This window comes from Neophocaena asiaeorientalis, unplaced genomic scaffold (assembly GCF_003031525.2).
Source record: "Neophocaena asiaeorientalis asiaeorientalis breed wild unplaced genomic scaffold, Neophocaena_asiaeorientalis_V1.1 scaffold476, whole genome shotgun sequence".
NCBI classification, from domain to species: domain Eukaryota; kingdom Metazoa; phylum Chordata; class Mammalia; order Artiodactyla; family Phocoenidae; genus Neophocaena; species Neophocaena asiaeorientalis.
The window spans coordinates 9542401-9569212 of NW_020172178.1; the positions used below are offsets into that span (position 1 = coordinate 9542401).

The window sequence follows — 26812 nt, forward strand, 5'->3', positions numbered from 1 at the left end:
GTCCGTGCTGCACTGACTCCTCCTCGTGCCCCGCCCCCAGGACCCTTGACTAACTGTGACTTCTGTATGAAATAGAAAAAATGGCTAATTTCAAAATTTGAGCCCAGTACCTAATGCTTTCCTGTATACAGTGAGCGTGTCAGATCCTTTTTGATGTTTGATAGGTCATTCTGTCTACCAACATTGCGGAGAGTTCTGTCACGGTTCCAGACGTCAAATATGGTGAGATCCTGCTGTTCTCCTCACAAAGTAAACCGTAGTATTTGTAGCCTGTGTCCCCCTCAGGAGTTGTGCTTCCCCGTCTCTTCCCCTGTTCTGGAGGAGAGAATGTAGGAAAGTGGGTTCCGAAGTTCCTCCTGTACGTCTCTCTCCCCGACCCTCCTCTGAGCTCACGTGTCTGTTCAGCCGGGCAACCTCTGCGGCGCAGCTACTAACACACACAGGAAGCGATCGGGGGCGTCCCCGGGGCACTGTGGGCAGGAGGAGAGCTTTGGGGCTGCCCCTGCTGGACATAGTGACTGGAGGGAGGGGCCCGAGCCCGCCCCGTTGCTGCAGGTCGTTAAGAAAGACACCACGTCAGCGCGGGGTGAGGCCACTCATAGTCTGGCCTCCCACGTGTGTGTCCTTGATGACGCTGTGAGGTTGCGTTAATTCGTGTTCGGGAACCTGACGCTTGCCGGGCGCTGTTCTCGGTTGTGGGCAGGCGGACGGGGCGAGTGAGGCGTGTTGTCTTCCGGTGGGAGAGCCAGGCAGTTAGCAGGGGAAGAAATAGGTGCAATTTCAGGTCGAGGTAGATGTTATGTAGGGAAATAAATCAGAGAAAGCGGTTACAGTTAATTGGGTAAATGACCTTTTAGATGGGGTGATGTGGGAACACCTCTGTGAGGACGTGATAGCTGAGGAAGGCGTGACTTGGGTGAGGAGTGAGCGTGGAAAGAGGCGGGACAGCGTGGGGAGCAGCTGCGAGGAGCAGCAAGGTGGCCAGTGTGGCTAGGACAGGTCAGCCGGCGCCACGGCAGCCCTCCGTCTGGGCCAGCGGCCGTCCAGGTGCTGCGGGGACAGTGCACAAACAGGCGAGGCTCCGTTCTCCTGACACATGGGGGGCGGGTGTTGACACGCAGGCAATCAGTTAGACAAACAGCCACGTGCCGCCAGGTAGACTGCCGCATGTCCAGAGGAAGAGGTGGAGGAGCGGGGCAGGGGTCAGGGAGGGGCAGCCGGAGCTGCGGGGGCAGCGGCCAGTGGGGGCATCTGTGGGAAGGGCGTTTCTGTAGAAGGGACAGGAGGCGCCAAGTCCCTGAAGGAGCGCAGGACAGCCGGGAGGCCGGGCGAGCTGGACGGGGCGAGGTCAGGGGGGTCACGGGCACCAGGGCACCAGGCGCGGAGGCCACCAGGGCATCGGAGACTCCAGCTTTTCCCGAGGGAGCCGGGGACGTCAGCGACTTGTGAGGGAGGAACGACGGCACGTCAGGTCCGCTCGACAGCCTGTGGGGGACATGGTGGGGGAGACGGAGATGAGGCCGAGGAGAGGGCCGGTGGGCGTCGGGTGCCTTAGGAGGGGAGCCCGGGGGGCAGAGGCGGAGGCGGCCATTCCTGGGCGGAGCCTGCGGGGATTTGACTTGTTGAGGGGTCGGGTGCAGCGGTTTCATGGCTCGTGGTGACTCCCCGCCATGCGCCCCATCCCCGGGAGTCAGCGGAGACTGGCCCGGGCTGTTGAGACGGCGGCGGATGTCCTGGTGGCGGCCTTGAGGAGGTTAGGGCGAGGGCTCCGCGCCGCCCAGGGAGCATGAGCGGGCGGTTCAAGGGGGGAGCCTGTGGAGGCGCGGCCGGCTTGGAGGGGTCACGGAGGGTCGGCGCCGAGGCACTGGGGGTCGTGAAGCCAGACGGCGCTCCTGAGGTGGTGTCTGTGACGGGCGGGCGGAGAGCCGGGGCAGCGGCCGGAGCGCTGGCGGGCCGGGAGAACGTGTGTGCCAGGCGGCGCGGGGCCCAGAGGTGCAGAGGACGCGTGGGAGCCGGCCGTGGGGGCGGGGCGAGGCACCTGGTGGGCGGCTTGGCTCCCATCCTGGGGAGGAGGCCGATGTGGGCGGAGGGGTGCTGCCGAGGGGGTGCAGGGTCCTCTGATGGCCTCTGCGTTCCCCGTGAGCCAGAGGCCAGGCCTCAGCTGAAAGCGAGCGGGACAGGAAGTGCCGGAGGTGTGAGGAGGCTGGATGGACTCGGCAGCCTGAGTCCCGAGGGCCGCTGGCGACCGGGAGCTTAAAGGGCACCGTCAGCCTACAGCCCGTTTTGTTTCTCCCCTCTCCCGCTACTTGCGCTGCGCGGTGTAGGTGGAGAGCTGTGATCAGGAGGCCTGGGGTCGAGTCAGCTGAGCAGAGCAGGGTGACAGGAGGCCAGGGGTCAAGGCAGATGTGTGGAGTGGTCACAGTGGGGGCTGGGAGCCCGTGGCTTGGTCAGGAGGGAAGGAAGGTCATTAGGCGGAGGGGGGGACAGTTAGCAGCAGGCCCTGACGTGCACAGATGGCAGGTCCGTTTGTAGGGATTAAGGGTAGGGTTACAGGACGGGGGTGGGGGGGTGGGAGGGGAGGAAAGCGGTCTGGTGCCAGGGAAAGATGCTTGCGATTGAGATTGCGGGGGGGTCAGGTAGGGTGGTGGGAAGGAGATGCTGAGACAGGTGGGAGATGGGGTCTCGAAACCGAGGGCCTCGGCGCTGCCAGCACCGTTTTTATGGGAATGGAGATCCCCAAACGCTATGGCGGGAGGAGTGTTCAAGAGCCCTGGGGAGCCAGCAAGGAGGGCTGGTGGTGGTAGCGCAGTCAGTGAGCAGGAGGTTGCTGAGGAGGGAAGCGGCGCTGAGGAGCAGGCCGAGGCCGAGGCGGGCCGGGACAGGAGCCAGCACCGCCCCGCCAGCTGCCTGCTCTCCTTCCAGGGGCTGGGAGCGCGACACTGCAGCACAGAGATGCTGAGAGCGGCTGTCCACAACGGGATTGGGACCTGGCAGTCCCCCACTTTACCTGTGCTCCTGCGCCGCCCGCGTAGGCTCGTATTATGACGTGTGGGCTCTTACAGGGCATGTGTTCTTTCTGCCCAGACTCCCAGGACTTAGAAGAAAGAATGGGACCCCGGCCTCCCCGTCCTAGGCAGTCGGGAGTGGCCGCTGCATTTCCAGAGGCTTCTGTGTGTACACTAATTGTAAAGGCCGCGTGCTTCATAAATTGTCTTATCGCTACGCATTGTGATTGTTACACAATTATTTTTTGCTAGCCTGGTATTTACATTCTCTTTTTTAAATGACAGTTATAGATTTTTGTTTGACTAGAACTCTGGTTTGTGATGAAGATACGAATTACCAGAGCCTGCGATTGAGTTGGGCCTCTAAAACCAGTTGTGATCAGAGAAAAGGTAAGGCATTTGTGTTCCAGCACAATAATAGGAGTTGGTGGCGCATTCGGGTGTCTTCTTGAATTTTTTGCTTTTTGTACCTTTAGTCATACTCAGAGATTTCCTTTATTGGAACTGGTTTTAAGTTCTAAGCAACAGCATTTCATACTGTCAGGCTCTCTGGTCAAATCCACGATCCTCCTCGTGTCCATTGAAGTAGGTAAGAGCCTTTGCACCTACTGGATGAGAGTCCTGTCATCTTTCACAGTGACTAGTTACGGAAGCCGTGTGGGTCCCTTGCTAATTGCTGCTAGTCCTTCCTGTGACTTCTCTCCAAGTTGTCCTCCTTCCGGGATGATCTTTCCTGAGCTGAGCCGGCTCCACGGAGGGGCATACTTTTCTGCGAGTGCACACGGTGTATTGCTGGGGAGACGAGGATGTGGAGTCGTTTGTCGGGGCCAGGATGTCGGGGGGTGGGGGGGGCTTTGGCCACAGTGGCCGTGCAGTTGCCTGCGGGGAGTGGCCCCAGGGCACAGCCTTCTCGCCATGGACTGAGACGTAGCTTGTGCTTTATGAGAGAGCCTTCAGGGAGGACAGCTGAAGGACTGCTCCAAGAATACCTGTTGGGTTGGGTCATAAAGCTACCACATCAAAAAACAGAATAGAGGCCACATTTACTGAATGCTCGCCACAGGCCAGGCACGAGTCTAAGTGTTTTCCGTGTACTTACGCATTTACCCCTCATTCCCCCAGTGAGATAGCGCGCTGTTAACACCCCGACTTCTCAGTGATGCAGCCGACACACAGAAGGAGTAGCCTGCTCGGGTTACCCTGGGAAGTGCTGGGACCGAGACTAGGACCCGGACGTACGGCTACAGCCCACAACTTTAACCATGTTGTCGTGTTACCTCTCTTGAAATGACTTGCCTGGAGAGGGATTAAGAGAATGATTAAGGGACTTCCCTGGTGGCGCAGTGGTTAAGAATCCGCCTGCCAGTGCAAGGGACATGGGTTTGAGCCCTGACCCCACAGGCCGCGGAGCAACTAAACTCATGCGCCACAACTACTGAGCCTGCGCTCTAGAGCCCGTGAGCCACAACTACTGAGCCCGTGTGCCACAACTACTGAAGCCCGCACGCCTAGAGCCCATGCTTCGCAACAAGAGAAGACACCGCAATGAGAAACCCACGCACCGCAACGAAGAGTAGCCCGCGCTCGCCGCAACTAAAGCCCACGTGCAGCAATGAAGACCCAACACAGCCAAAAAATTAATTAATTAATTTTAAAAAAAGAGAATGATTAAGGAGTCACTGAAATATGGTCATAGAGAGCTTCTCATCACCTTGGGAAAAATTATGTATTGTTATAATCATCTCAACCCCCACCCCCGCCAAAAAAAACCCAGAACATAAAACTATGCTTAGAAGAAGTGATTAGAAATATTGTTGGCCAAAAAGTTCGTTTGGTTTTTGCCATAAGGTGTAATGGAAAAAAGCCAACCCAATAGATATACAAAAATGTTTAAAGTGATTATTTTTGGGTCAGTCTTGAGATTATAGGAATTGTATCCTTTGTCTTTTTGTATGTGCAAAATTTCTATGATTAGAAAAATTTTCCCATACAGGAAGTTGCAAAAAATAGTACATAGAGTCCCTTGAACCCTAGCCCCAGCATCTCAGCTTGTTAGTGGTGACACCTCCTACCTCAGTGCAGCGTCAGCCCAGGCAGCTGATGTCAGCACAGGGCTGGACCGCGGACCCTAGTCAGTTGCCCAGGTTCACACTGTGCAGGCCTCTCTCCAGTTGATCCCATGTGTAGCCACCGCCACGGTCAGGACACAGAACTGTTCCAGCTGCCTTGAAGGCGCTGCCTGGTGCTGCATCTCTAGCCACACTGTCCCCTGCCACTCTCTGCCGACCTCGAACCCCTTCTTCATAGCCATAGCTGTGGCCTTTCAAGGACATTATTTAGGTGGAATCATACCGCATATAACCTTTTAAGATTGGCTTTCTTCACTTGTAGTGAAGTGTAGTGTCCTTAAGCTCCATCCAAGTTGCTGCATGTGTCAAAAGTTTCCTTTTTATTGCTGAATAATATTCCATTGTATTTTGAAAATTAGTAAAGGGAAACCTCTCTAAAATGGAGGGGGAGGTCAGAAGGGGGCGCTCTTGTGCGGTACCACCTGAAGTACCACTGGAGCTCAATTATAGGAAGAATTGTCAGCTTCAGATGCCAACAAGAACCAGCAACAGGAAAGAAGCATCAGTTATAGGCTCCAACAGGAAAAACTGTGCCTTGCATCTCCCACAAGAAGTCATCTGCCCCAGCAACTCGGCCAGTGAGAAACCGTCCCCACCCTGAACTCTCACTTTTCTCCAGTGGACTTGTGTTCAAAATAACCCCTCCCAGCTTCCTCCTTTTTCTCTATAAAATAATGTTCCTCTTCTTTATATGGGACTTGCCTATGGTTTTGGCCATAGCTTGCTTGTCCCAAATTGCAATTCTCTGCTATTTCTGAATAAACCCATTTTGCTGGTAAAATTACTGTTTTTATTTATTTATTTTGAATATTTATTTATTTGGCTGCACCAGGTCTTAGTTGCGGAACTCGGCATCTTTTAGTTGCGGCACTTGGGATCTTTTGTTGTGGCACGCAGTATCTAGTTCCCTGACCAGGGATCGAACCCAGGCCCCCTGCATTGGGAGCGTGGAGTCTTAACCACTGGACCACCAGGGAAGTCCCAATTACTATTTTATTTTTAAGGTCAACAGTACCATTCACCTGTTGAGGGGCATTTGAGCTGTTTGTAGTTCTTGGCGATTACAAATAAAGCTACTGTGAATATTGATGTACCAGTTTTTGTGTGGACATAAAATTGCATTTCTCTGGGATAAAAGCCCAGGAGTGCAATTACTGGGTGGTATGGTAAGTATATGTTTACTTTTATAAGAAACTGCCCCAAACTTTCTCCATGGTGGCTGTACCATTTTACAGTTGTACCAGCAATGTGTGAGATCTGTTTTTTTCACATCCTTGCCAGCATTTGGTATATCACTATTTTTTATTTTAGCCATTCTAAAAGGTACATAATAATATCTCATTGCAATTCTAATTTGCATTTCCTTAATGCTAATGAGGTTAAATGTCTTTTCTTATGCTTATTTGTCTTCTGTATCTCTTCAGTGAAATGTCTGTTCAAGTCTTTGGCCCATTTTCTAACTGGATTGTTTGTATTTTTATTGTTGAGTTTTGGGAGTTCTTTATATTATATATACTAGATATAGTCCTTTATTAGATAGGTGGTTTCCAAATATTTCACCCAGTCTGTATTTTGTCTTTTAATCCTCTTAACAGGGTATTTCATAGAGAAAAAGTTTTAAATTTTGGTGTGGTCTAATTTATCAGTTTCTCATTTTATGGATCATGCCTCTGGTGTCATGTGAAAAACTCTTCACCTAGCCCTAGGTTGCAAAGATTTTTCTCCTGTGTTTTCTTCTAGACATTTCGTAGATATGTTTTGCATTTGTATCTGTGATCCATTTGAATTAACTTTGGTAGATGGTGTGAGGTTTGCTTATGGATGCCCAGCTGTTCCTGCACCACTGTTCTCCTCCCGTTGAAGGCTTCTGTGCCTTTGTGAAACATCGCTTGGGTGTACTTTCCTGGGTGTATTTCTGATTCTTCATTACGTTCTATTATCTGTGTGTTTTTCTCTCTACCAATACCACATTGTCTTGATCACTGTATAGTAAGACTTATCACGAAACAGATGGATTCCTCCCACTTTATTCTTCATTTTCAGAATTGTTTTAGCTATTCTACTTTGCCTTTCCATATAGACTTTAGAATAATCTTGTCTATATTCACACACAAAAAAGCCTCCTGTGATTTTGCTAGGAATTGTGTTAACCTGTACATCAGTTTGTGGAGAATTGATATATTTGCTCTGATGAAGCTGCGTATCCCTGAACATAGTGTGTCTCCCTTTATTTAGGTCGTCTTTGATTTGTTTAATCAGCATTTTGTTATTTTCAGCATACAGATCCCTGTATATGTTTTGCTAGATTTACACCTAAGTAATTTGGAGGGATTATAACAATTGTGATGGCGTTTTTAATTCCGGTTTTCACACGTTCGTTTCTAGTGTATAGAAATGTGATTGATTTTTGTGTGTTGGTATTGTGTCCTGTGACTTGCTGATTTCACCGATTAGTTCTAGGAGTTGATTTTGGTTTTGTCATTACCTTGGGATTTTCCATTTAGACAGTCCTGTCATTTGAAGATACGGTGGATAGATGGTGGCGGAGGCAGCATTCTGGACTCTGCACTCAGTCTCCTGTGGCAGGACAGGTGGGTGGGGGCAGAAGGGGACGGGGGTCCAGGCTCCACAGGTGGGAAAGGAAAGCTCCTCCCTGGGCTGCCCTGTTTTTTAAAAGCTGAGTATTTGTGAAGGATCCCCCCTCCCCACCTGTCTCCTGTCTCTCAGATTTTATTGTGTTTGGGGATAAAGGAGTTTCCATTGCACAAGCAATACCATCACAAGAGAACAGTCGTTTATAGGATGGTCTCCGTGGTCCAGGCCTGGTTTTGAGCTGTTTGCGTGTGATCACTCATTTCATATGAAGCCATTGTCTTGAAGGACGCCTTTGCAGAGGTGTTGGGATGGGTAACAACCAGCCGTTTCACTGGGGCTTCTCTCGCCAGCTTGATTACTTTTGTTTGGTGACCTCTGTATTTTTACCAGTATGAACTATGCATTTGCAGGAGATGTGTGGTATTTAAAATGTTTAGATTGCCATTGTATTTTGGGGCCAAGGTGGTTCTCTTTAGAAATATGCATTGGATTTTCCACTATATATCACTGAGTAGGAGTCAGCACTTAATCTGTATATAGAAGATCACTTCTAACACTTATTCTGAAGTTTTTACCAAACTGACCTGGTTTGGTAGAAGATAACGGAAGTTTTTCTTAATATTTAATGGTTATTCTTAAGTATATCTTTATGCTAGTGTTAAAGTAATTAACGTCAGAGTTTGAATGTTTCTCCTTTGCAGGCCGTGCTGGACGAGTGTCTAAAGGATACTGTTACAGACTCATACACAAGGATTTCTGGGACAGCTCCATCCCCAACCATGTCATTCCTGAGATGTTGGTAATAAACTTTGGTCATCTTTATGACATAGTTTGTTTTTGTAGACAGTTTTGCTGAATAGTTTAATATAATTTTGAGTGTCGTATGATTTTGATCCCAGAAAAATCACTTCTGATCAAACTCGTCTTTAATCACAGAACTGGCTTCTAGTCACTAAGCACCAGTGAGGGACTTCACACCCATGTCACGTTTCTGGCCCTATAGGAGGACTGTCCACAGACGCTGCTGCTGTGTGTTTATTTATTTATTTATTTGTTTGTTTATTTATTTTGCGGTACGGGCCTCTCACTGCTGTGGCCTCTCCTGTTGCGGAGCACAGGCTCCAGACGCGCACGCTCAGCGGCCATGGCTCACGGGCCCAGCCGCTCCGCTGCATGTGGGATCTTCCCGGACTGGGACACGAACCCGTGTCCCCTGCATCGACAGGCGTACTCTCAACCACTGCGCCACCAGGGAAGCCCTGCTGTGTGCTTTTATAGTTCATGCTGTGGAACTGGCTTCTGTCTTTCCTCTCCTGCCTCTCTCTCCTTTCTCTCCCTCTCTCCCCACTTCCTCTCCTTTCTTTCTCACCCTTTCCCTTTTCCATCTTCCCTTCTTTATCTCTCTCTCTCCTCTTCCCCCATCTCTTCATCTCCCATTTCTCTCTCTCCTTCTCCCACTCCTCTTTCTCTGTTTTCCTTTCTTCTTTTTCTCTCCTTCTCTCTCTAAAGTACTAGTCATGTGAATAGGTTAATTGATTTACTTAGTTTTACTGTTTCTGAGTTTAGGTTTTGTTCTTTTCAGCGTTGTCCATCAGGAAGCACAATACTGAAAGCGAAATTACTTGATATGGGCGAGCCGAGGGCCCTGCTGGCAGCAGCCCTCTCTCCACCTAGCCTGAGCGACATGGAACGCACCATCCTTCTGCTAAAGGAGGTGGGGCCACCTGATACTTGTTCGTCTTAGGAAAAGCTAAGATTTTTGGGGTGAATTTTAGAAGTTTCATACTGTGGATATCTTTAAGGTATTCTGACAGTTGTAAATAATCAGCATTTCCTTGGAAAAGCATGTCATGACTAATTTTTGATTCCAGATTTTATATATGTTGTTCAGACCAGCTTTGTTAGTTGTCTGAAGGTGAAGCTCCTACTCTCTCACCCCGCCCCCGTGGGGGATTGCTGTTTGTTGGCGGGGCTGAGAAGCGCTGGATAGGAGATGGCAGCCGTAGAGCTCTGCTCTCCTGCCCTGGCTCTGTGAGCCTCCTCCCCACTTCCCCTCTAGTTCTGCTCTTCACCCTCATGCTAGCCTCTCCTCTTCCTGTTGCTGGAAGCCCTGCTCTGGTCCTGTGTATGCTCTGACTCTCCTCTGACCCACGCTCCGCTCTTGCTGCATGCAGTGCCCGGTGCCCCGGCCTGGGCGCCTCCACCTGTTGGGGCTGTGCACATCCTGCCTCAGACCCTCAAAGCTGGGGCTGCCTCTAGTACCTTGGGTACCTGCCTGGGCGTCCGTAAAATACACTTAGTCAAGTTGAGGATGTCGTTCTCTGCACAGTCTGTACGTTTTGGCTGTGAGGGACCACGCGACGTCGTGGTTGGAGGTTTGGTTTAGTGCTGTGCGTGCCATGTTCGTTAAATCTGGGACTTAAGTAGACTTTTGTGGGGGTAGCTTGAGCATCCCCTCCCAGCATTAAAAAATAATAAAATGTGTTCTGAGTATCAAAACACGTATTAAAAAACTTTAGTGTCAGTCTTTCATAAGTTGACTTAGGTATCTTTTAGAGCCTTATTCACCAAAATTTGGTCGTTTCCTGTTTTAAACTCCCTGCCTTAAGGAAGAAAAGAGTGCGAATAAATCAGTGCTTGCTAATCGCACTAATTTATTTTATAAAGGTTGGAGCACTTGCGGTGAGTGGGCAGAGAGGAGATGAGAACCCCTATGATGGTGAATTGACCTTCTTAGGAAGAGTTTTAGCCCAACTTCCTGTTAATCAGCAACTTGGTAAACTCATAGTCCTCGGACATGTGTTTGGATGTCTAGACGAGTGTCTTATTATAGGTGAGTGTGGGAGCCGAGAAGCGGAAATGGGGGGTAACGTAAGGCTACTCCAACGGTCTTATCTTCTCTTTGTTTTTTCTCTTGTTAGCGGCATCTCTTTCTTTGAAGAATTTTTTTGTGATGCCTTTTAGGCAGCATCTTGATGGATACAGGTATTTAACATTCATATTTGTTTTTTGTTGTTGTTGTGTTTTTTTTTTCCATACGCGGGCCTCTCACTGCTGTGGCCTCTCCCGTTGCGGAGCACAGGCTCCGGACGTGCAGGCTCAGCGGCCATGACTCACGGGCCCAGCCGCTCCGCGGCATGTGGGATCTTCCCGGACGGGGGCACGAACCCGTGTCCCCTGCATCGGCAGGCGGACTCTCAACCACTGCGCCACCAGGGGAGCCCCAACATTCATATTCTTAAAAGTCACTGTGTTTTAGTGGTGTCAGGTGACACTGTTCATTGTCTGTTTATAGGAACAAAGTGGATTTCTGTGGCAACAGTAAGAGTGACTGTGCTGCGCTTGTTGAAGCGTTCAGGGTAAGTTTTCCCAGCGTGAGCTGTGAAGGCGGCTGCCACCGCTTGTCAGCACGTGCCATCTCTACCAGAAGCGCTGTGAGGGTTGCCGATGTCCATTAGTGAGCAAAGTGTGTTGGGAGATGGGGACTTCCCTGGCGGTCCAGTGGTTAGGACTGCATGCTTCCACTGCAGGGGGCGCAGGTGCCATCCCTGGTCAGGGAGCTGAGATCCTGTAAGCCTTGCGGCACAGACAAAAAAAAAAAATTGTGTTAGGAGAAGTAGATGAGGGTGGGAGTCCAATTCTATGAAGTAGATTGGAAAAATTAAATTTGTAAATTTTCTGTGGTCAGAATGTGTTGAAATTGGACTTACTTTATTCGCTAACCGAATTTTTTTATTTTGAAACTCTGGATCATTTGTTTTTAGGCTTGGCAGACTTGCAGGCAAAGAGGAGAGCTGCGGCATCCGAAGGTCGGTGAGCTGTTTCTTTGTGGATGGCTGCCTGTGTCGTGGAAGCTTTCCGAGCCTTCTCTAGCTCAGCCTCAGCTGTGTGTGAACCGGCAGTGTTCAGCCTGAGCGGAGGTCACTGTGGATGGTTCTTAGGGCCCGCAGTCCAGGGCAGCTCCTGGGCTCACCTTCAGCTGTAGTCACTTCCCAGAGGCAGCCGTGCTGCCTGTCGCCCACCCCTGGGTAGTAGTGACCCTTCCTGTGTCAGGAGCCTCTTAGCTGCCAGTACTGAATACCTGTGGGATGTGCCTCAGCGTGTTGGCTCAAAACAAGGAAACCCGAAGCTTTTCGTTCTGCTGTTTTCAGCAAAGTTTTAGATAATGGGCTTGAAAAAACCAACCTGTTAGCCTTCATTTTTGGGGGTGGGCGTGGTTGCGTGTTGTTCTTCTTCTAAACTGACTAGGTTCAAAAGATTGTTGATAGGTCTGTGTGTTTAAATTTGCCATGCCTAGATGTATCCTTAAAATAACTACGTGAGTTACTCGTGAAAGTCACCTTTTACAGAGTCAGCCATATTATTTTTCTTGTTGGTGTATATTCTTTTTGGTGTATACTTTTAGCTGAGATATATGGATTACAGTAGCCAAATTAGCTCTAATTTGTTACGTTAATATTGAATATTATCCTTTTATGTATTTAAAGGATGAACTTGACTGGGGACGGTTAAATTACATTCAGATCAAGAGAATTAGAGAGGTAAGTTATAAATTCTTTGAATGCAAGTAAAGATGACTTATCAAAGTTTATCAAGTACCAGCAGTACCCAGGGTAGCAGAGAGTATTCCAAGAAGTACATCCTCGTTTCCAGCTTTGGTAGAATTTATGTGTTCCATTCACGGTTACATTGACTACAGCTGAAGGACACAGATTAAGGTCAGCAAAGGTAAGAGGCGGGTGGGGAGGAGCCAGGAGAGACCAGGTGCCAGCTTGCAGCCGTCCTCTCCCGGTGGAGTCTTCTGGGCAGCTCGATGTGTGACAACCACGTGAAGTACTGCAAGCCAGGAAGGCTGTCCCGAGCCTTGGCGTCCAAGGTTTTATTGAGGGTTGGTTACATAAGTGTGGGGTGCCCACATGGCTGACCTTAACTTCCTTAGTTTTTAGCCCCTCCAGAGGTTACTGATACTGTATGTCCTCACCATACAGAAGTCACATTTCTACCATGAACTGTTTATTGTGTCCAAGGCCTCAGGTAAACAAAGTCACTCTTACAAGGCAGGATATTCCAAGGGCCTGGAGGTGACCTGCCAGGAGCCAGACCTTTCTTTGGAATGTCCAGGGTGTGGACAACCGGGCCTACTGACTTAATCCTTTACTGCACAGTTTGCAAGACAATCTGTCTTTTTTGTTTGTTTGTTTTTCTTTGTTTTTTTATGAATCTGTTTTATTTTTATTTTCAGAGAACTTACTCTTGGTTTGATTTGTCAGTTTTACTGTGCAGGTGTTTTGAGGGAAGGGGAAAGGTGGAGGATTTCAAAGGATTGATTTTTAATTTTTTCCATTAATTTAGTTTTTCTGTGTCTCTTGGTTTACGTTTTTAGTCTTACTGGGATGAGCATTTAATTTCTTAATACTTTCAGTCTTTCTAATTAAAGGTATTTAAAGCTGTGAATTTTCTTATGAGCACAGTTTGGGGCACATCTCATTGATTTGTGACATGTAGGGATCTCATTGTTTTCCTTGTCTGTAACTTATTTTAGTGTTGGTTTCCTCCTTGATTCAGAGTTTTTAGAAGAATATTTGAGTTTACAGGTAGAAAGAAATACTTTTAGGTATCTTTTTTTTTGTTAATATTTTTGTTTTTATTGCATTTTGATCAGAGAAAGTGACTTGCATAATTTTTAGTTGATTTTTAATTAGAGAAGTTGTATGTATCAATACTACAGCCTTACAGAAGATTTTTTAAAATAAAATTATTTTTTATTTATTTATTTTTGTCTGCATTGGGTCTTTGTTGCTGCACGCAGGCTTTCTCTAGTTGCGGTGAGCGGGGGCTACCCTTCTTTGAGGTGACTTCTCTTGTTGCAGAGCTCGGGCTCTAGGTGCGCGGGCTCAGTAGTTGTGGCACACGGGCTCTAGAGCGCAGGTTCAGTAGATGTGGCGCACGGGCTTAGTTGCTCCGTGGCACGTGGAATCTTCCCAGACCAGGGCTCGAACCCGCGTCTCCTGTGATGGCAGGGAGCTTCTTAATCACTGCACCACCAGGGAAGTCCCCTCTTAGCTTGTGCTTAATCACAAAAGAAGTATACGTTTATGGCAGAGGTTTTGGAAGTATTTAAAGGACTTGAAGCAAAGGCTGTGATCATAGTCTCCTGTTCCTCTGACACCTGTAGATGACTGTGTTTGTGCATTTGCAGTGGTTTCCTGTGTGTGCTGATAAACTGGGATCATGAAGCATATACAGCTTTGTATCCTGGTATTTTCTGTTAATACTGTATTGAGCATCCTTTCCATTCTTTATTAATTAATCTTTAATAAGATGGTTCTTTAAATGAGTTTTTAGATTTTTTCATTTATTTTTTTGGCTGCATTGGGTCTTCGTTGCAGTGCAAGGGCTTCTCATTGCGGTGGCTTCTCTTGTTGTGGAGCACAGGCTCTAGAGCATGCGGGCTTCTGTAGATGTGGTGCGTGGGCTCAGTAGTTGCTGCTTGCAGGCTCAGTAGTTGTGGCACACGGGCTTAGTTGCTCCACAGCATGTGGGATCTTCCCAGACCAGGGCTCGAACCCGTGTCCCCTGCACTGGCAGGTGGATTCTTAACCACTGTGCCACCAGGGAAGTCCTAATAATATGGTTCTTCATAGCTGCAGTGTTTCATCCCATAGACATACTCATGCTTTCCCCATTATGTACTACTTTTCTAAGTGCATTTGCTATTCTGAATAATATAATCACTTGGAGACATCATCTCCCAGTGTGTTTTTCTTAGGTGGCTGAATTATATGAAGAATTGAAGACTAGAATCTCACAGTTCAACATGTATGTTGATTCCCGGCGGCCTGTCATGGACCAAGAGTATACATACAAGCAGCGATTCATCCTGCAGGTACTCTGGAGTTTCCTGGATGTCTCTTCCTGGTTCTTTCTGCTTATTAGGTCTTGTGGTTTTGACGGTGCTTATTTCCTCCTCCTTTTTTTTTTTTAATGATTTGGAAAGCTTACAGTTATTAATTAGAAATCTGACGGCTTTTTAAAATTTTTAATTAATTTTTGGCTGCGTTGGGTCTTCGTTGCTGCACGCTGGCTTTCTCTAGTTGTGGTGAGCGGGGGGCTACACTTCATTGCGGTGCGCGGGCTTCTCATTGCAGTGGCTCCTCTTGTTGCGGGGCACGGGCTCTAGGCGCACGGGCTTCAGTAGTTGTGGCTCATGGGCTCAGTATTTGTGGCTTGCGGGCTCTAGAGTGCAGCCTCAGTAGTTGTGGCGCACGGGCTTAGTTGTGCTCCACGGCATGTGTGATCTTCCCGGACCAGGGCTCGGACCGGTGTCCCCTGCATTGGCATGTGGATTCTCAACCACCGCCCCAGCAGGGAAGCCCTAGTTCCCCTTTCTGATACAAATCATGCCTCACAGGAGATTTTAGGTCCATAGTGCTAATACTGTGTTTGGGCACCAAGAAAAACTCTGGTCTTATACCTAGTTTATGTTTTCCATGTCACTGAGTTGATGATCCAGACCCATTTCTAATCTCTGGAGTAGTGTTTCTAAAGACTGCTAAATGTTATTACTGCTTCTGGAGAGATCCTTTTGTTTTGGCTTTTAAGAAAGTATAAATGCTGTTAACATTATTATGTCGTTCTTCCCTTGCACTGAAAAATTATTTTAACTTTGGAGGCCATGATCAAATTAGCTTGTTGGATGGAACCATCTAGGCATTGTGTAGAGGGAAGTGTGTCCTAGAAAGGTGGCCAGTACTTCTGATGTAGGGGCTCAGAGGAGGAGTACCTCTTGTATGTGTCAGTGTGTTGGCTGACGCATACAGAATTGGGTTCTAGGTGGATCCTGTAAACTGGGGGATGCTGGGAAATGGAGTGTTTCTCTGGATGTAAAGTTACTTGAAGTTTAGGAGAGACTCTTCCATGGGTGTATGTTTCATATAGTATATTTTTATTGAAGAAGGGACTCCTCGCAGCATGCTTTTAGAAGTGAATATTCGATGCAAGCCTGCTGCTCTAAATCTAAGTGTCTTAATTGTAATTTTATCTAAACATTTGGGAAAGGGCCTGACCCATAGAAGTAAGTATGTCAGGGAAAATGTAGAAGAAGTTGGCTAACCCCCGCGGCTCTCTGTGTACAATCATTTGTATCCTTGCTCAACTCACCACTGCTTTCTAAACCTCATTCTGAAAAGTACTTAGGCTCCTTGGAGGAAAGACCATGCAGAAAGTGTTTCGGTTATGGGGAAGTAACCAGAGTTGTGACTTTCTGCTTGATTGGTTTAAAGGTCCAGTGGTTTTTTTTGTTTTTTAACATTAAGCTCATCTTTTATATTGTAGATGATACTCTGGGATGAGGTTAGTATATTGTGAGATAAAGTGATAAAATAATGCTGTTACTTCATGAAAATAAGTTTCTCTTCCAGGTTGTATTGGCAGGTGCTTTTTATCCAAATTACTTTACTTTTGGGCACCCTGACGAAGAGATGGCAGTGAGGGAGCTGGCGGGCAAAGACCCAAAGACAACCATTGTGGTAGGTGGAGAGATAGGCAGCCTTCTCTGGGGTGGAGGCCAGGTGCTCAGTTTTCAGATGAGCTTCATTCCAATGTGGCGAACACGGAACATTTTATTTCCCCACTTGCCTCTATATTTTCATAAGTACTAAGTGGATTTTTTTCCCCTAAAGTGAATTTCATGGCTTGTCTGACCTTTTCACATGCATCCACTAGTTTCTCAGTCTCGCTTCCTGTTTTGCAGACCTAGCCTTAAAAAAGGAAGCCTTGCAGAGTTAGGTATTCATGGCTAACCTTGACTGCTCATGTCCCATTTTGAAGGATTTAAGATACTTCTCCATAAATTTAAGAACATTTAGTTAATTGACAACTTCATTTTACACAAAGTAAAGAGTTATATGGTTGGCACCTTTGTACTGTGATTTAAACTCTGATCCCCATTCATGCTTAATAGAATCACCTAGAGAGTGTTTATTTTGAAATTCAGATTTGAGGCCCCATGGCACAGAATCTGAACTAGAAAGTGTGGCCTGGAAATCAGTGTTTTAACATGAGCTTTGGGCAAATCTGATGGTCAGTCCCAGGCACTGACTATCAGATCAACATTTGTGGACCCTTTGTTTAAACCTGAGTACAGGATCACTTCAGGGTAGGCAACTGGAATAAAGCATTTGGCAATCGGGCTTTTAGCGGACCCTGGGTTCCATTACCGGCCTATATCTAATAAAAAGGGGGTATAGAGCACGTGGCAGAGTTGCTGGCCTAAAGTAAACATGCCATCATTGCCAGCTCTTACTCCTCTCGTTGTTTCCATCACACTGTTACTGAAGAAGTAAGAGTTCACAAGGGAGAGGGTCTCTGCAGAGCACTGGAGAGGAGCTGGTGCTCACACTGGGGACGAGAGGCAGCTGAGATGCAGTTTGTACCTGGGGGCGGGTTTTACCTGAAGGGGCCGTCATTAGATCCTTTTTGCTCTCGAGGAGGTGTGGCTGGGCCTCTGCTTGTACTGACCGTCATGGTGGACCAAGCCCTTCTGGTTGGCTTCCTCTCACGCCTTGGTGGTGCTCCCTCCTGACCTGTGCACCAGGGGAGGGACCCCACAGCACATTTCCTCAGACGTGGGCTGTGCTTGCCTCCTTCAGCCTGTTCACCTTGCCAGCCAGGGGCCAAAAGGTTGCCTGCTGTGTGCGTTATAAAAACTAAGTGTGGCTAGTGTTTACGTAGCGCTTATCATCTGTGAGGGCCTTTGTCGAGTGCTTTTTACTCATTCTTCTCTGAGCTTCACATTGGCTCTCTGAGTCGAGGACTTATTGTTCCCCTTAATTAGTGATGTGGCTGTTGGCTCCTAGGGTGGCTCCATAACTTTCTGCCTGCAGAACCCTGACAAGCCAGGACTTGAGCTCAGACCTGAGTCCCCAGCCCTTGCTTTTCAGCCACCCACTGCCTCTCATGGAGCTGTGCTGGGCTCTGAGATAAGCAGGTCACGGGGCAGGGGACTCCCAGTTTCCAGCTGGAGCTCGGAACACAGATTGCCCTGGTGGGAGGGAGAAAGCACTCGGACAGGGAGGGGTTGCTGCAGCTTCTTTCCTGTTAGAGCAGCCTACGGGGCGAAGATGCACCCCCTCCTCCACCAAGTGGTGCATTTCCCTTTAACATTTAAGTTCCTGCTGTTGCCTATATAGAAATACTATGTTTTAAAAAGATGTATTTAGTCAGCTTGGTTATTTGAAGGTAAAAATGAAAAATAAGTCTTAACTTTTCTGTATCAGACTTTTGGACTCTTTTAACAGGGGAAGAATTAGCCTTTGTTTAACATGTATTATTAAAACTTATTATAATTTAGAAGTCATTAGTCCTTAAATACCCTGCTGTCGGTCTACGTCTTGTGCTTAAAGACAGCGTGCTCTGTTTTTGTGGACATTATGACTGTGAGCTCTGTGTTTGCTCCTGTTAATGCAGTGTGGTGTTTTACAGCTGAAGCACGTTCCTCCCTATGGATTTCTCTACTATAAACAACTGCAGTCTCTCTTCAGACAGTGCGGCCAAGTCAGATCCATCGTGTTTGATGGTGCAAAGTAAGTAGTGTATTTTTGTAATCCACCGCAATTACGAAAGAACCACGAGATTTTATGTTTACAGGGGCTGATTCTTTCAACTTGGGGGCGTGTGGAAATGGGTCATCAGATGGGCTGCTGAGGACAGCTCTTAAAGCACAGCTGTGGTTTATCTTGTCGTCAGGAGCAGTTTATCTTCTCTTTGAACCACGTTCCTCCTAAAGGACGTCTGGTGCCGAGAAGGTTCAGTAGGGTGATGAGGTTCAGGGCTGGCGTGATGAGGTTCAGGGTTGGCGCGCTGGAAGTGCCCTGCACTCGGGCGTGTCCATCTGAGATTTCACAGTAAGTTGCCAGCCGCCAGAGATGCCTGCAGGAGAGTTTATCTGCTTATAGTTATTTAGAACTTAGATGTTCTGAATATTTTTGGAAGACAAATATTGCAAAACTCAGTTACATTTGGCCTATTTTAATTGCAGATAAGGAGTAAGTGGTGTGTTTTGGAGTATCACTTTGAGTTTTCATTTCCAAGAGAGAATGCTTATGCACGGAAAAAGCTATTAGGGTTTTTTAATTGATTTTTAATTTTTAAAATTGGGGGCTTCCCTGGTGGTGCAGTGGTTATGAGTCCGCCTGCCAATGCAGGGGACGCGGGTTCGTGCCCCGCTCCGGGAAGATCCCACATGCCGCGGAGCGGCTGGGCCCGTGAGCCATGGCCGCTGAGCCTGCGCGTCCAGAGCCTGTGCTCCGCAACGGGAGACGCCACAGCAGTGAGAGGCCCACGTACCGCAAAAAAAAAAAAAATTGGAAAAAATTTTCTCGTGTCCTACACATTTTATTAATTTACAAAGTTTTGTAAATCTAGTAAATACTTTTAGTTTTTCTTTGCTTAATGTCCAGTAATTCAGGTTGAGCATATTCACTCTGCTTAACTTTTGGATTAATTGCCTCACACATTTCAAGTTCCGTTCCTGTGACGAATATATTGATTTTCTTTGTAAGCATGTAAATGCCTCACATGGCAACTATATAACCCTAATAAGTAAAGTCTTTCTAGGTGCTTCTAACAACTGTTACAGATTTAATTAAACTTACAGTGTCTCAAGTTTTCTTAAATATTCTTATATAAATTAGCAGTCAAATTCTTAATCACATATCCAAAATTACTTACTTAAAAATTGGATCCTCGTAGCTACACCATCTTTCTTGAATATGGAAAGTCCATTTGCCTTTCTGAGCCTCCAGTTCCGTGTGCGTGGGTGCTCTTCGTACTGATTTGGATGGTGCAGTCTGGGCTCTTGCTAAGCTTGCAGCGGCCTCTTTCCTTAATCCTTACTGCTGGATTGCATTTGGTGTTCATTTCTTCTTCTTTCTGTCAGGGTTATCTATATAGGTATTCTAATTATATTTTACTCGATTCCTCATAGATTTCTGGTGTTTAGTCATAATACCAATGTCATACCAATTACTTGGGGATGTAACAGTGTTCTTCTGGTGATACCAGTCCTGTGCATCAAATATTAAAGGCAGAGAATGACATAAAATAGTTGCTGAGTCAAGACTGTCCTCCCCCTTGGGATCCAGCAGGGCCTGCTGTGTGCAGGACCAAGGGCACTGGAGCACAGGCCGTACGTGGGCGCACGTTTCCTCCTGTGAGACATTTTCAAATTAGTGGTCGGCGTGGAGAGTAAGATCAGTTCCACAGATGTTTGCCCATCGTGAAGTGTCCTGGGAGAGGCCTGGGGGGTTGGAAGAAGATATCGTATCTGAGGCTCGGAGTACGAGCAGTGACATTCACCTGGGCCTTCCTCTGGAGGAGTTGGAGGGGCCTGGAGGGGAGGCAGCCCTGGCAGGTGGGGCAGGAGCCCAGTGTGAGCGGAGCTGTGGTTTGGGAAAGCGTAGGGTGTGTGCCAGGCGCAGCCAGAGCCCTCTTGCCGGGAGCTGGTTTTGTGTCAGATTGAGTCTGAAGAGTGGGCGTCAGGCGCTGTCTTTCGGATGGTATTTGTAGCCAGCTGACGAGTATGAACGCCAGTAGTGGGTATTTAGAGAGCCCTGGGTGTTCTGACTAGAACTGTGTTTTGTAGAACTTAATTGGGGAGTGATGAAGAGGAGACGAAGCCGGCCAGCATAAACTTGGCAGTCGTCCAAGCCCAGGTGACTTTTGACATGAAAAAGGGGCAGCGGATGGGAGGGAAGAGCTCTTGGATTCGGCTGTTGATGGCCCGTGGAGGACCAAGATGAGATAGGAGCCAGCGAGGGCCAGGACTTCAGCCGGGGGGAGTGGACAGGAGGGCAGGGCTGGGGGCTGAGGGGGGCGCGGGGAATGTCACGGGTTTGGCTCTCGCCACGTGTTGAGTTGAAAATACTCAGGGAAGACGAGAGTCTTGGAAATGTGCTCTAGAGTATTTGAAAGAAATTATTTCTAAGGAGAGACTTAGGCTCCTTCTAGAGAAAGATGGCAGAAACGGAAGTGAATAAAGGGAGCTGAGGACAGGAGGAGACTGCACGTGCTCACTTGTAAGCTCACCCAGGGTCGGTGGAGGAGGCTTGAAAGGGAGCCGAGGGCAGGGGGACAGTGCGGTGCAGACAGGAGGCTGCAGAGAGGCCAGAGGACGGGGCGGGATGGGACGCGACAGGCTGCTCTTCATCAGCTCAGGGTCCTTCCAGGTCACCCAAAATCACACATTTCCATGACAGTAGTTGAAGCAGTCGTAAGTCTATTTTTCTGAGTATGATGTTTTGCTCCGGGAGATTTTGACATGCATATACAAACAAATGTAAACTTGAAGATTTTTCCCTTTTTGCAAGGAAGTGTCTGGCAGGCACCCTTACTGCATGTTTTTCTTTTTTTTAATTAATTTATTTTTTGGCTGCGTTGGGTCTTCGTTGCTGTGCGCGGACTTTCTCTAGTTGCAGCGAGCGCGGGCTACTCTTCATTGCGGTGCGTGGGCTTCCCATTGCCGTGGCCTCTCCTGTTGCAGAGCACGGGCTCTAGGTGTGCGGGTTTCAGTAGTTGTGGCACACGGGCTCGGTAGTTGTGGGTCACGGGCTCTAGAGCGCAGGCTCAGTAGTTGTGGTGCACGGGCTTAGTTGCTCCGCGGCATGTGGAATCTTCCCGAACCAGGGCTGAAACCCGTGTCCCCTGCATTGGCAGGCAGATTCTTAACCACTGAGCCACCAGGAAAGTCCCCTTACTGCATGTTTGATTCTTATTCCCCCAGAGGGAGGAATGTGATAATAGGGCGCTGCGATGTGGTTGGGTCGTAAGGTGGGGCATGCCTCAACATTACTGGGTGATAAACTGGATGGTTTTTTGGATGGAGATCAGAAAGATCACTGAACTACTCAGTTGTGTGCTTTTCTCTGTCTGATTTTTATTTTACAATAAAATAGAAGAAAACAAAAACCCGAATCTGTCACTTTGTTCTAATGATGAGAATTAAGATTTCTTAGCCGAAAATTCCTTTTGAACTTAATCTTTATTCTGCATTATACTGAGTAATACATGAGGATGATACTTGGTTTTAATTTAATGGTATGTCATTGTAACTTTTATTTCTCTTAAGTGAATAATTTTCCCTTAGATACGTCTTGATTAATTATTGAAGGAAGAGTTGCTGGTATTTTGAAGAGAGGTGTTACTGAAAATCTCTGTCTAAACTTGAGAGAAATTAACATGCCTCATAAACTTATTTTTTTTATTTACATTTGTGGAACAGAGCCTTTGTGGAGTTTTCACGCAATCCAACAGAGAGGTTTAAAACTCTTCCTGCAGTGTATATGGCCATTAAGATGTCTCAGCTGAAAGTTTCCCTTGAACTCAGTGTTCATTCTGCAGAGGAGATTGAAGGGAAGGTGCAAGGAGGGGCTGTTTCCAAGCTCAGGAATACAAGGTATTTTCAGAAGGGAGGCGGGCACAACTCTGTCCACCTGCTTTCACATTCTCAATATTATTTTTAAACAACTGTTTAACCTTGCTTAAGTTCACACTAAAAGCACTGGCGTGGTAGCCTGGTTTCATCATCTCCTAGCTGTGTGTGCTTGGGCACATTACTTGACCTCTCTGAACCTCAGTGTTTTCATCTGTTTAATAGCTATGATACCGATTGTACAAGGCTGTTTGGAGGATTGGGTAGAACCATTTGTGTCATTTTCAGTTTAAATCGAAGGGATTGACCCTAATGTTAGTTTCCTTTCTTCCTCCTTACAGTTACTGCCTTTCTCTTCCTAAGCAGAGGAGAGTCTCCCTTGCCCTTAGCAGAGCCAGCAGTGGGACAAGACGCAGGCGCAGTTGGGAGCAGCCCACCACTTGCCAGCACAGGCCACCCGTCCCTGTTGAGCAGGGTGGGGGGGCCAGACTGCCTGCAGGGGTCTGCTTGGCCCCCAGGCAGCTGCTGTGCAGTTCGCAGGCTGGCTTCTCTTGGACCAAATTAAATCGCCCTTCAGTGTTTCTGACAGGTTACTTTGCCTTTCAGTCATATTCACACAGTGCTGTATGTAGGAATTCTCCCGCATCTTTTCTTGCTTGTAATCTTTTTAACCCCATGAGGAATTTGACAGGGATTTGAGGAATTGCTGAGGTAGGGAAGTATGTTCCATCGAGTTTCATCCAGTGTGGGATGGTTTGATTCTGCGAGTTTGGGAGTTGAGTGGGTTCAGTCTGTAATAACGTGGAGTAGGCCTGTCTTGCTGGGTAGCTTAGCCTGAGTCACTCTTGTTTAATAAGTGGGTTGGAAAATTGGGAAGAGAGGTGGATCAGATCTCTTATAATTCTTCCTCTTCATTTAAGAATAAAATTATTAGGAAAGGAAACTTCTTATCAATTTATGTTTCATCTCCTGGAATTTTAGCATCTATTACATTATTGCTTCAAGGGATGAATGATAATTCTTCAGTTTATTAGAAAATCATGTATGTGTTTCCTAAGAGCATTAAATAGGCTTGGATTCTTGTAGTTTTCTAAAAGTCAGAGTCAGTCACCTCTGAAACCACAAGTTAGGAAACATTGCAGGTCCTAGATTTAGAATTTATATCCTTAAAAGTAGATATTCTGTAACAGTCTTGACCTTTAGAATATATTCCTGAAGGGTAGTATGTAACTACTGGGGTACACACCCTCCCCCAGGGCAGCTCAGGAAGCCATCAGAAACTCACATTTCAGATAAGATCGACTTCGTTTGTCATCTCGGCTTTAGGTATTTTATTAAAATGTTCTTTTCTTATAGAAACAGTGGAATAGTTCAAGCAGTAACTTCATATATGTAAACATGTTTTCTTTGTAATACTTTTATTGCCTTTTAAAATAAATTGTGTCAAATAGGGTGAATGTGGACTTCCAGAAGCAGACAGTTGATCCTGTGCAAGTCTCATGTAACACGTTAGACAGATCCCAGATGATTACAGATCTCTTCTTAACAATTGATGTTACAGAGGTAAGAATGGTGTGGTCCAATCATCAGAGCTTTTCTGTCTTCTTAATCTAGAGCTGTCATGTTATATACATGAGATAGTGGATGTATAGAGACACTCGCCCACAGCCTGTGTACCTTAGTCATCTACACTGGACCCTTAAACAGTGTGGGGCTAATCCATGGGTAACTCACTGTCGGCCCTCCGTATCCGTGGTCCCACCGCATCCTCAGATTCGACCAGCCACGGACCATGCAGTCCTGTAGTCTTTACTGTTGAAAAGTATCCGGGTAAGCAGACCCTCGCAGAGCAAACCTGCCTTGTTTAAGGGTTACCTGTAGCAAATCTAGGTGAGCTTGAATTACTCTCACTTGCTGAATTGAAATGTGGCTGTAACACAAATGTGTAAACACAAATATTCATTCTAGAGTCAAAGTTTAATTTTTAAAATGTTAGTACATTTTAAAATCAGTTTTGGCGACAAGATACATGTAAAAATGTTAATTGGCATCGTGCTATTTGCTTGTGTAATTCAATTTACATCCACAAAACTAGCATTGGCACCATTATTCATTGGGGTATAGTTTTTACTTCTTCAAAATAAAATTTCAGTTAAAATGCATCGGGCTTCCTGGTAAATCCGTAGTTACCCTTCACTGGGAGACTTCCCATAGAAACCTGGATGCCAGGAGACTGGAGAGCTCCAGCAGTGCGGCCCTGGCCATCTTGCAGCGGCAGCAGGCGAGGACATCCACTCTCCCGTCCCCTCACTGCTCTTCCAGGGGGCTGTGCGTTCACCCGGCACCCAGCCCTCGCCACCCAGAGGGCCCCTGGGGCCCCTGGGGTCTGGTCAGGGATGGAACAGCCCTGTTCTCACGTGCCCCCCAGAGCCTACAGTGCTTGTGTGCCCGCAAGTCTTGTGCCTCCAGACAGCGTTCCTCACCTCGCTCAACCCGGGCACCCCCTCCCCCGTAGAATACTTAGGGACAGGGGAATCTGGCTTGTGGCATGTAGTAGGGTGGTATGCCAGGGCTGCAGTTTGAGAGTCTGTGCCTCTTGACGGAAATCCTCTCTAGAGTTCATCTCTGCTCTTCCTCCTCCTTTTTAGGTGGTTGAAGTGGGGCACTTTTGGGGATACAGGATTGATGAAAAAAGCTCAGAGATTCTGAAAAAGCTTACTGCTGAAATCAGCCGTCTGAAGTTGGTGCCCTTGCCCGTTCACCCACATCCAGACTTGGTCTGTCTGGCTCCTTTTGCTGATTTTGATAAAGAAAGCTACTTTAGAGCACAAATCCTTTATGTTTCTGGAAATTCTGCTGAGGTATGTTTTTCTGTAACACATCACTGAAAGGGAAATGAAACAGACTTATAGCAGTTGATAGAAAGTCTTTTCTAACCTCAAGTGGAAATTAAATATAAACTAATTACAGTTAGAAAAGTGGTCTAGTAGCAAAGTTACTTCCCTCAGTGACGTGAGGATTTAAGCCCCAGTCCCTGGGAATCCTGTGATGACAGAGCTGGGATGGACGGCCGCCTGGCCATGGCGCGTGGCACAGCGTTTGCCTGGGCCTGTACTAACGGAGGCACTTTCCTCATCCTCTAGGTGTTCTTTGTAGACTACGGAAACAGAGCGCACGTAGCTCTGGACGTCTTAATGGAGATTCCCTGTCAGTTTCTTGAACTTCCCTTTCAGGTAAGGTCGAGACGCTCCTGTGGTCTGAGAGCGTAAAGCTAGAAGGGTTCTGGAGGCCATGTGGTTGCCCCTCAGCTTATGGACAGGGCCAAGGCCCAGAGGGCTGGCATTCGTTTTGTCGTGCTCTCCGAATTTGGTTTCTGCTTTTTCCCAAAAATATATTGCTGTAGATATTTTTGCTAGTACTGCTTTTGGAGCAAGTTAAAATATATGGAGTGTTTCACACTTAGCAAAAAAGGTAGTTTTAATTCAGCAGTAATTTCTAATGCTTTCCCACATAAACTTTCTAAAAGTTATTCTAAACTTTTTTTGTTTTCGAAAAGGAAAAACAAGGGTTTTTTTACCTATGAAATCCTCACTTACCCTGAAACTGTTTTCAGTAGGATTTGTAGGAGATCACTGGTGAGGATCCCAGCACCAGGGTCACTTTTCAGTGGTATTTGGGGTGAGTGTCTCGCACATTTATAAACTGGCTCAGCTGTGCGCTTCTGTCCCGTAGGCTTTGGAGTTTAAGATTTGCAAGATGCGCCCATCCGCGAGGTGTCTGGTGTGCGGCGAGCACTGGAGCGGCAGGGCCAGCCGGCGCTTCTCCTCGCTGGTCAGTGGCCGCGCCCTCCTCGTGAAGGTCTTCTCCGTGGTGCATGGCGTCCTACATGTGGACGCCTACCTCTCCTCGGCGCTGCAGGACGCCGTCAACGTGCGAGACGTCCTCGTCAAGGAGGGCTATGCCGAGCTGGCCGAGGAGCCCTATGAGTCCAAGGTGTGCGCTTCCGTCCTCCTTTTAGGAACGTGTGTGTGTGTCTGAGTGTGTGTGTGCAGAGGGCGGGGGAGTGAGAGAGAAGGGGGGCCCTTTTCCTCTCTCAGGATATTGGGGGGTGAAGAGCTGGACAGTGTTCAGTGTGTTGAGGTCTGTGGTGCCCTCGTAAATGTCTTCTAGTTTCTTTGAGACCAAATAATGGTGGTCAAGTGCTGTTCTTGTTGGTTTCTGATTATGGAGCTGTTTTTTTTTTCTTGGAATGAAGATTATATGTGAAAATGTTCTCTGTTTGGGGATTTTTTAAAAAATGGATTCCAAGATTTAGCTCCCTAAGGAAAGTAATCATATAAAATATTAGTTTCAGGTATTTTGAACATTTCAAAATGTCTTTCAGCTGTTTCTTTCAAAATCAGTTCTGAAGCTATTTTTCTTGATCTGAAGGTTTGAGGTGCCACATTGAGGCTCACGTTGAAGGTGGTTTGTTTTTCCTTCTGTAATTTCTTCTGGGGATGAGGTGCTGAGTTGGGCAAGGGACAAACAAGCAGGAAAATGTCACTCTAGAGCTGGCTGGGTTGTGTTTCCATGTGGGAAAACACTTCCGGGGATCCTGGTAATATTCCCAATATGAAACTGACTTTTTTTTTTTTTTTTTTTTTTTTTTTTGG

The 26812-nt window shown here is 47.3% G+C and overlaps 1 protein-coding gene across 5 annotated transcripts in view; it reads left to right on the forward strand.

Moving 5' to 3' along the window:
- The window catches only part of TDRD9 (tudor domain containing 9), a 77978-nt gene that overhangs the window by 30247 nt on the left and 20919 nt on the right, over positions 1 to 26812 (forward strand). For 3 of the 5 annotated variants that reach the window (XM_024758718.1, XM_024758710.1, XM_024758730.1), the window contains 17 exons: positions 165 to 222; positions 3291 to 3395; positions 8431 to 8528; positions 9312 to 9443; positions 10397 to 10562; positions 10651 to 10714; positions 11025 to 11088; positions 11494 to 11538; positions 12217 to 12270; positions 14499 to 14615; positions 16150 to 16257; positions 18212 to 18312; positions 22008 to 22181; positions 23609 to 23720; positions 24806 to 25018; positions 25301 to 25390; positions 25890 to 26150. In XM_024758718.1, coding sequence (XP_024614486.1) covers positions 165 to 222; positions 3291 to 3395; positions 8431 to 8528; positions 9312 to 9443; positions 10397 to 10562; positions 10651 to 10714; positions 11025 to 11088; positions 11494 to 11538; positions 12217 to 12270; positions 14499 to 14615; positions 16150 to 16257; positions 18212 to 18312; positions 22008 to 22181; positions 23609 to 23720; positions 24806 to 25018; positions 25301 to 25390; positions 25890 to 26150 — 1962 coding nt within the window. The remainder of the gene's footprint in view (positions 1 to 164; positions 223 to 3290; positions 3396 to 8430; positions 8529 to 9311; positions 9444 to 10396; positions 10563 to 10650; positions 10715 to 11024; positions 11089 to 11493; positions 11539 to 12216; positions 12271 to 14498; positions 14616 to 16149; positions 16258 to 18211; positions 18313 to 22007; positions 22182 to 23608; positions 23721 to 24805; positions 25019 to 25300; positions 25391 to 25889; positions 26151 to 26812) is intronic. The other 2 variants (XM_024758728.1, XM_024758729.1) reach the window with 2 other exon arrangements.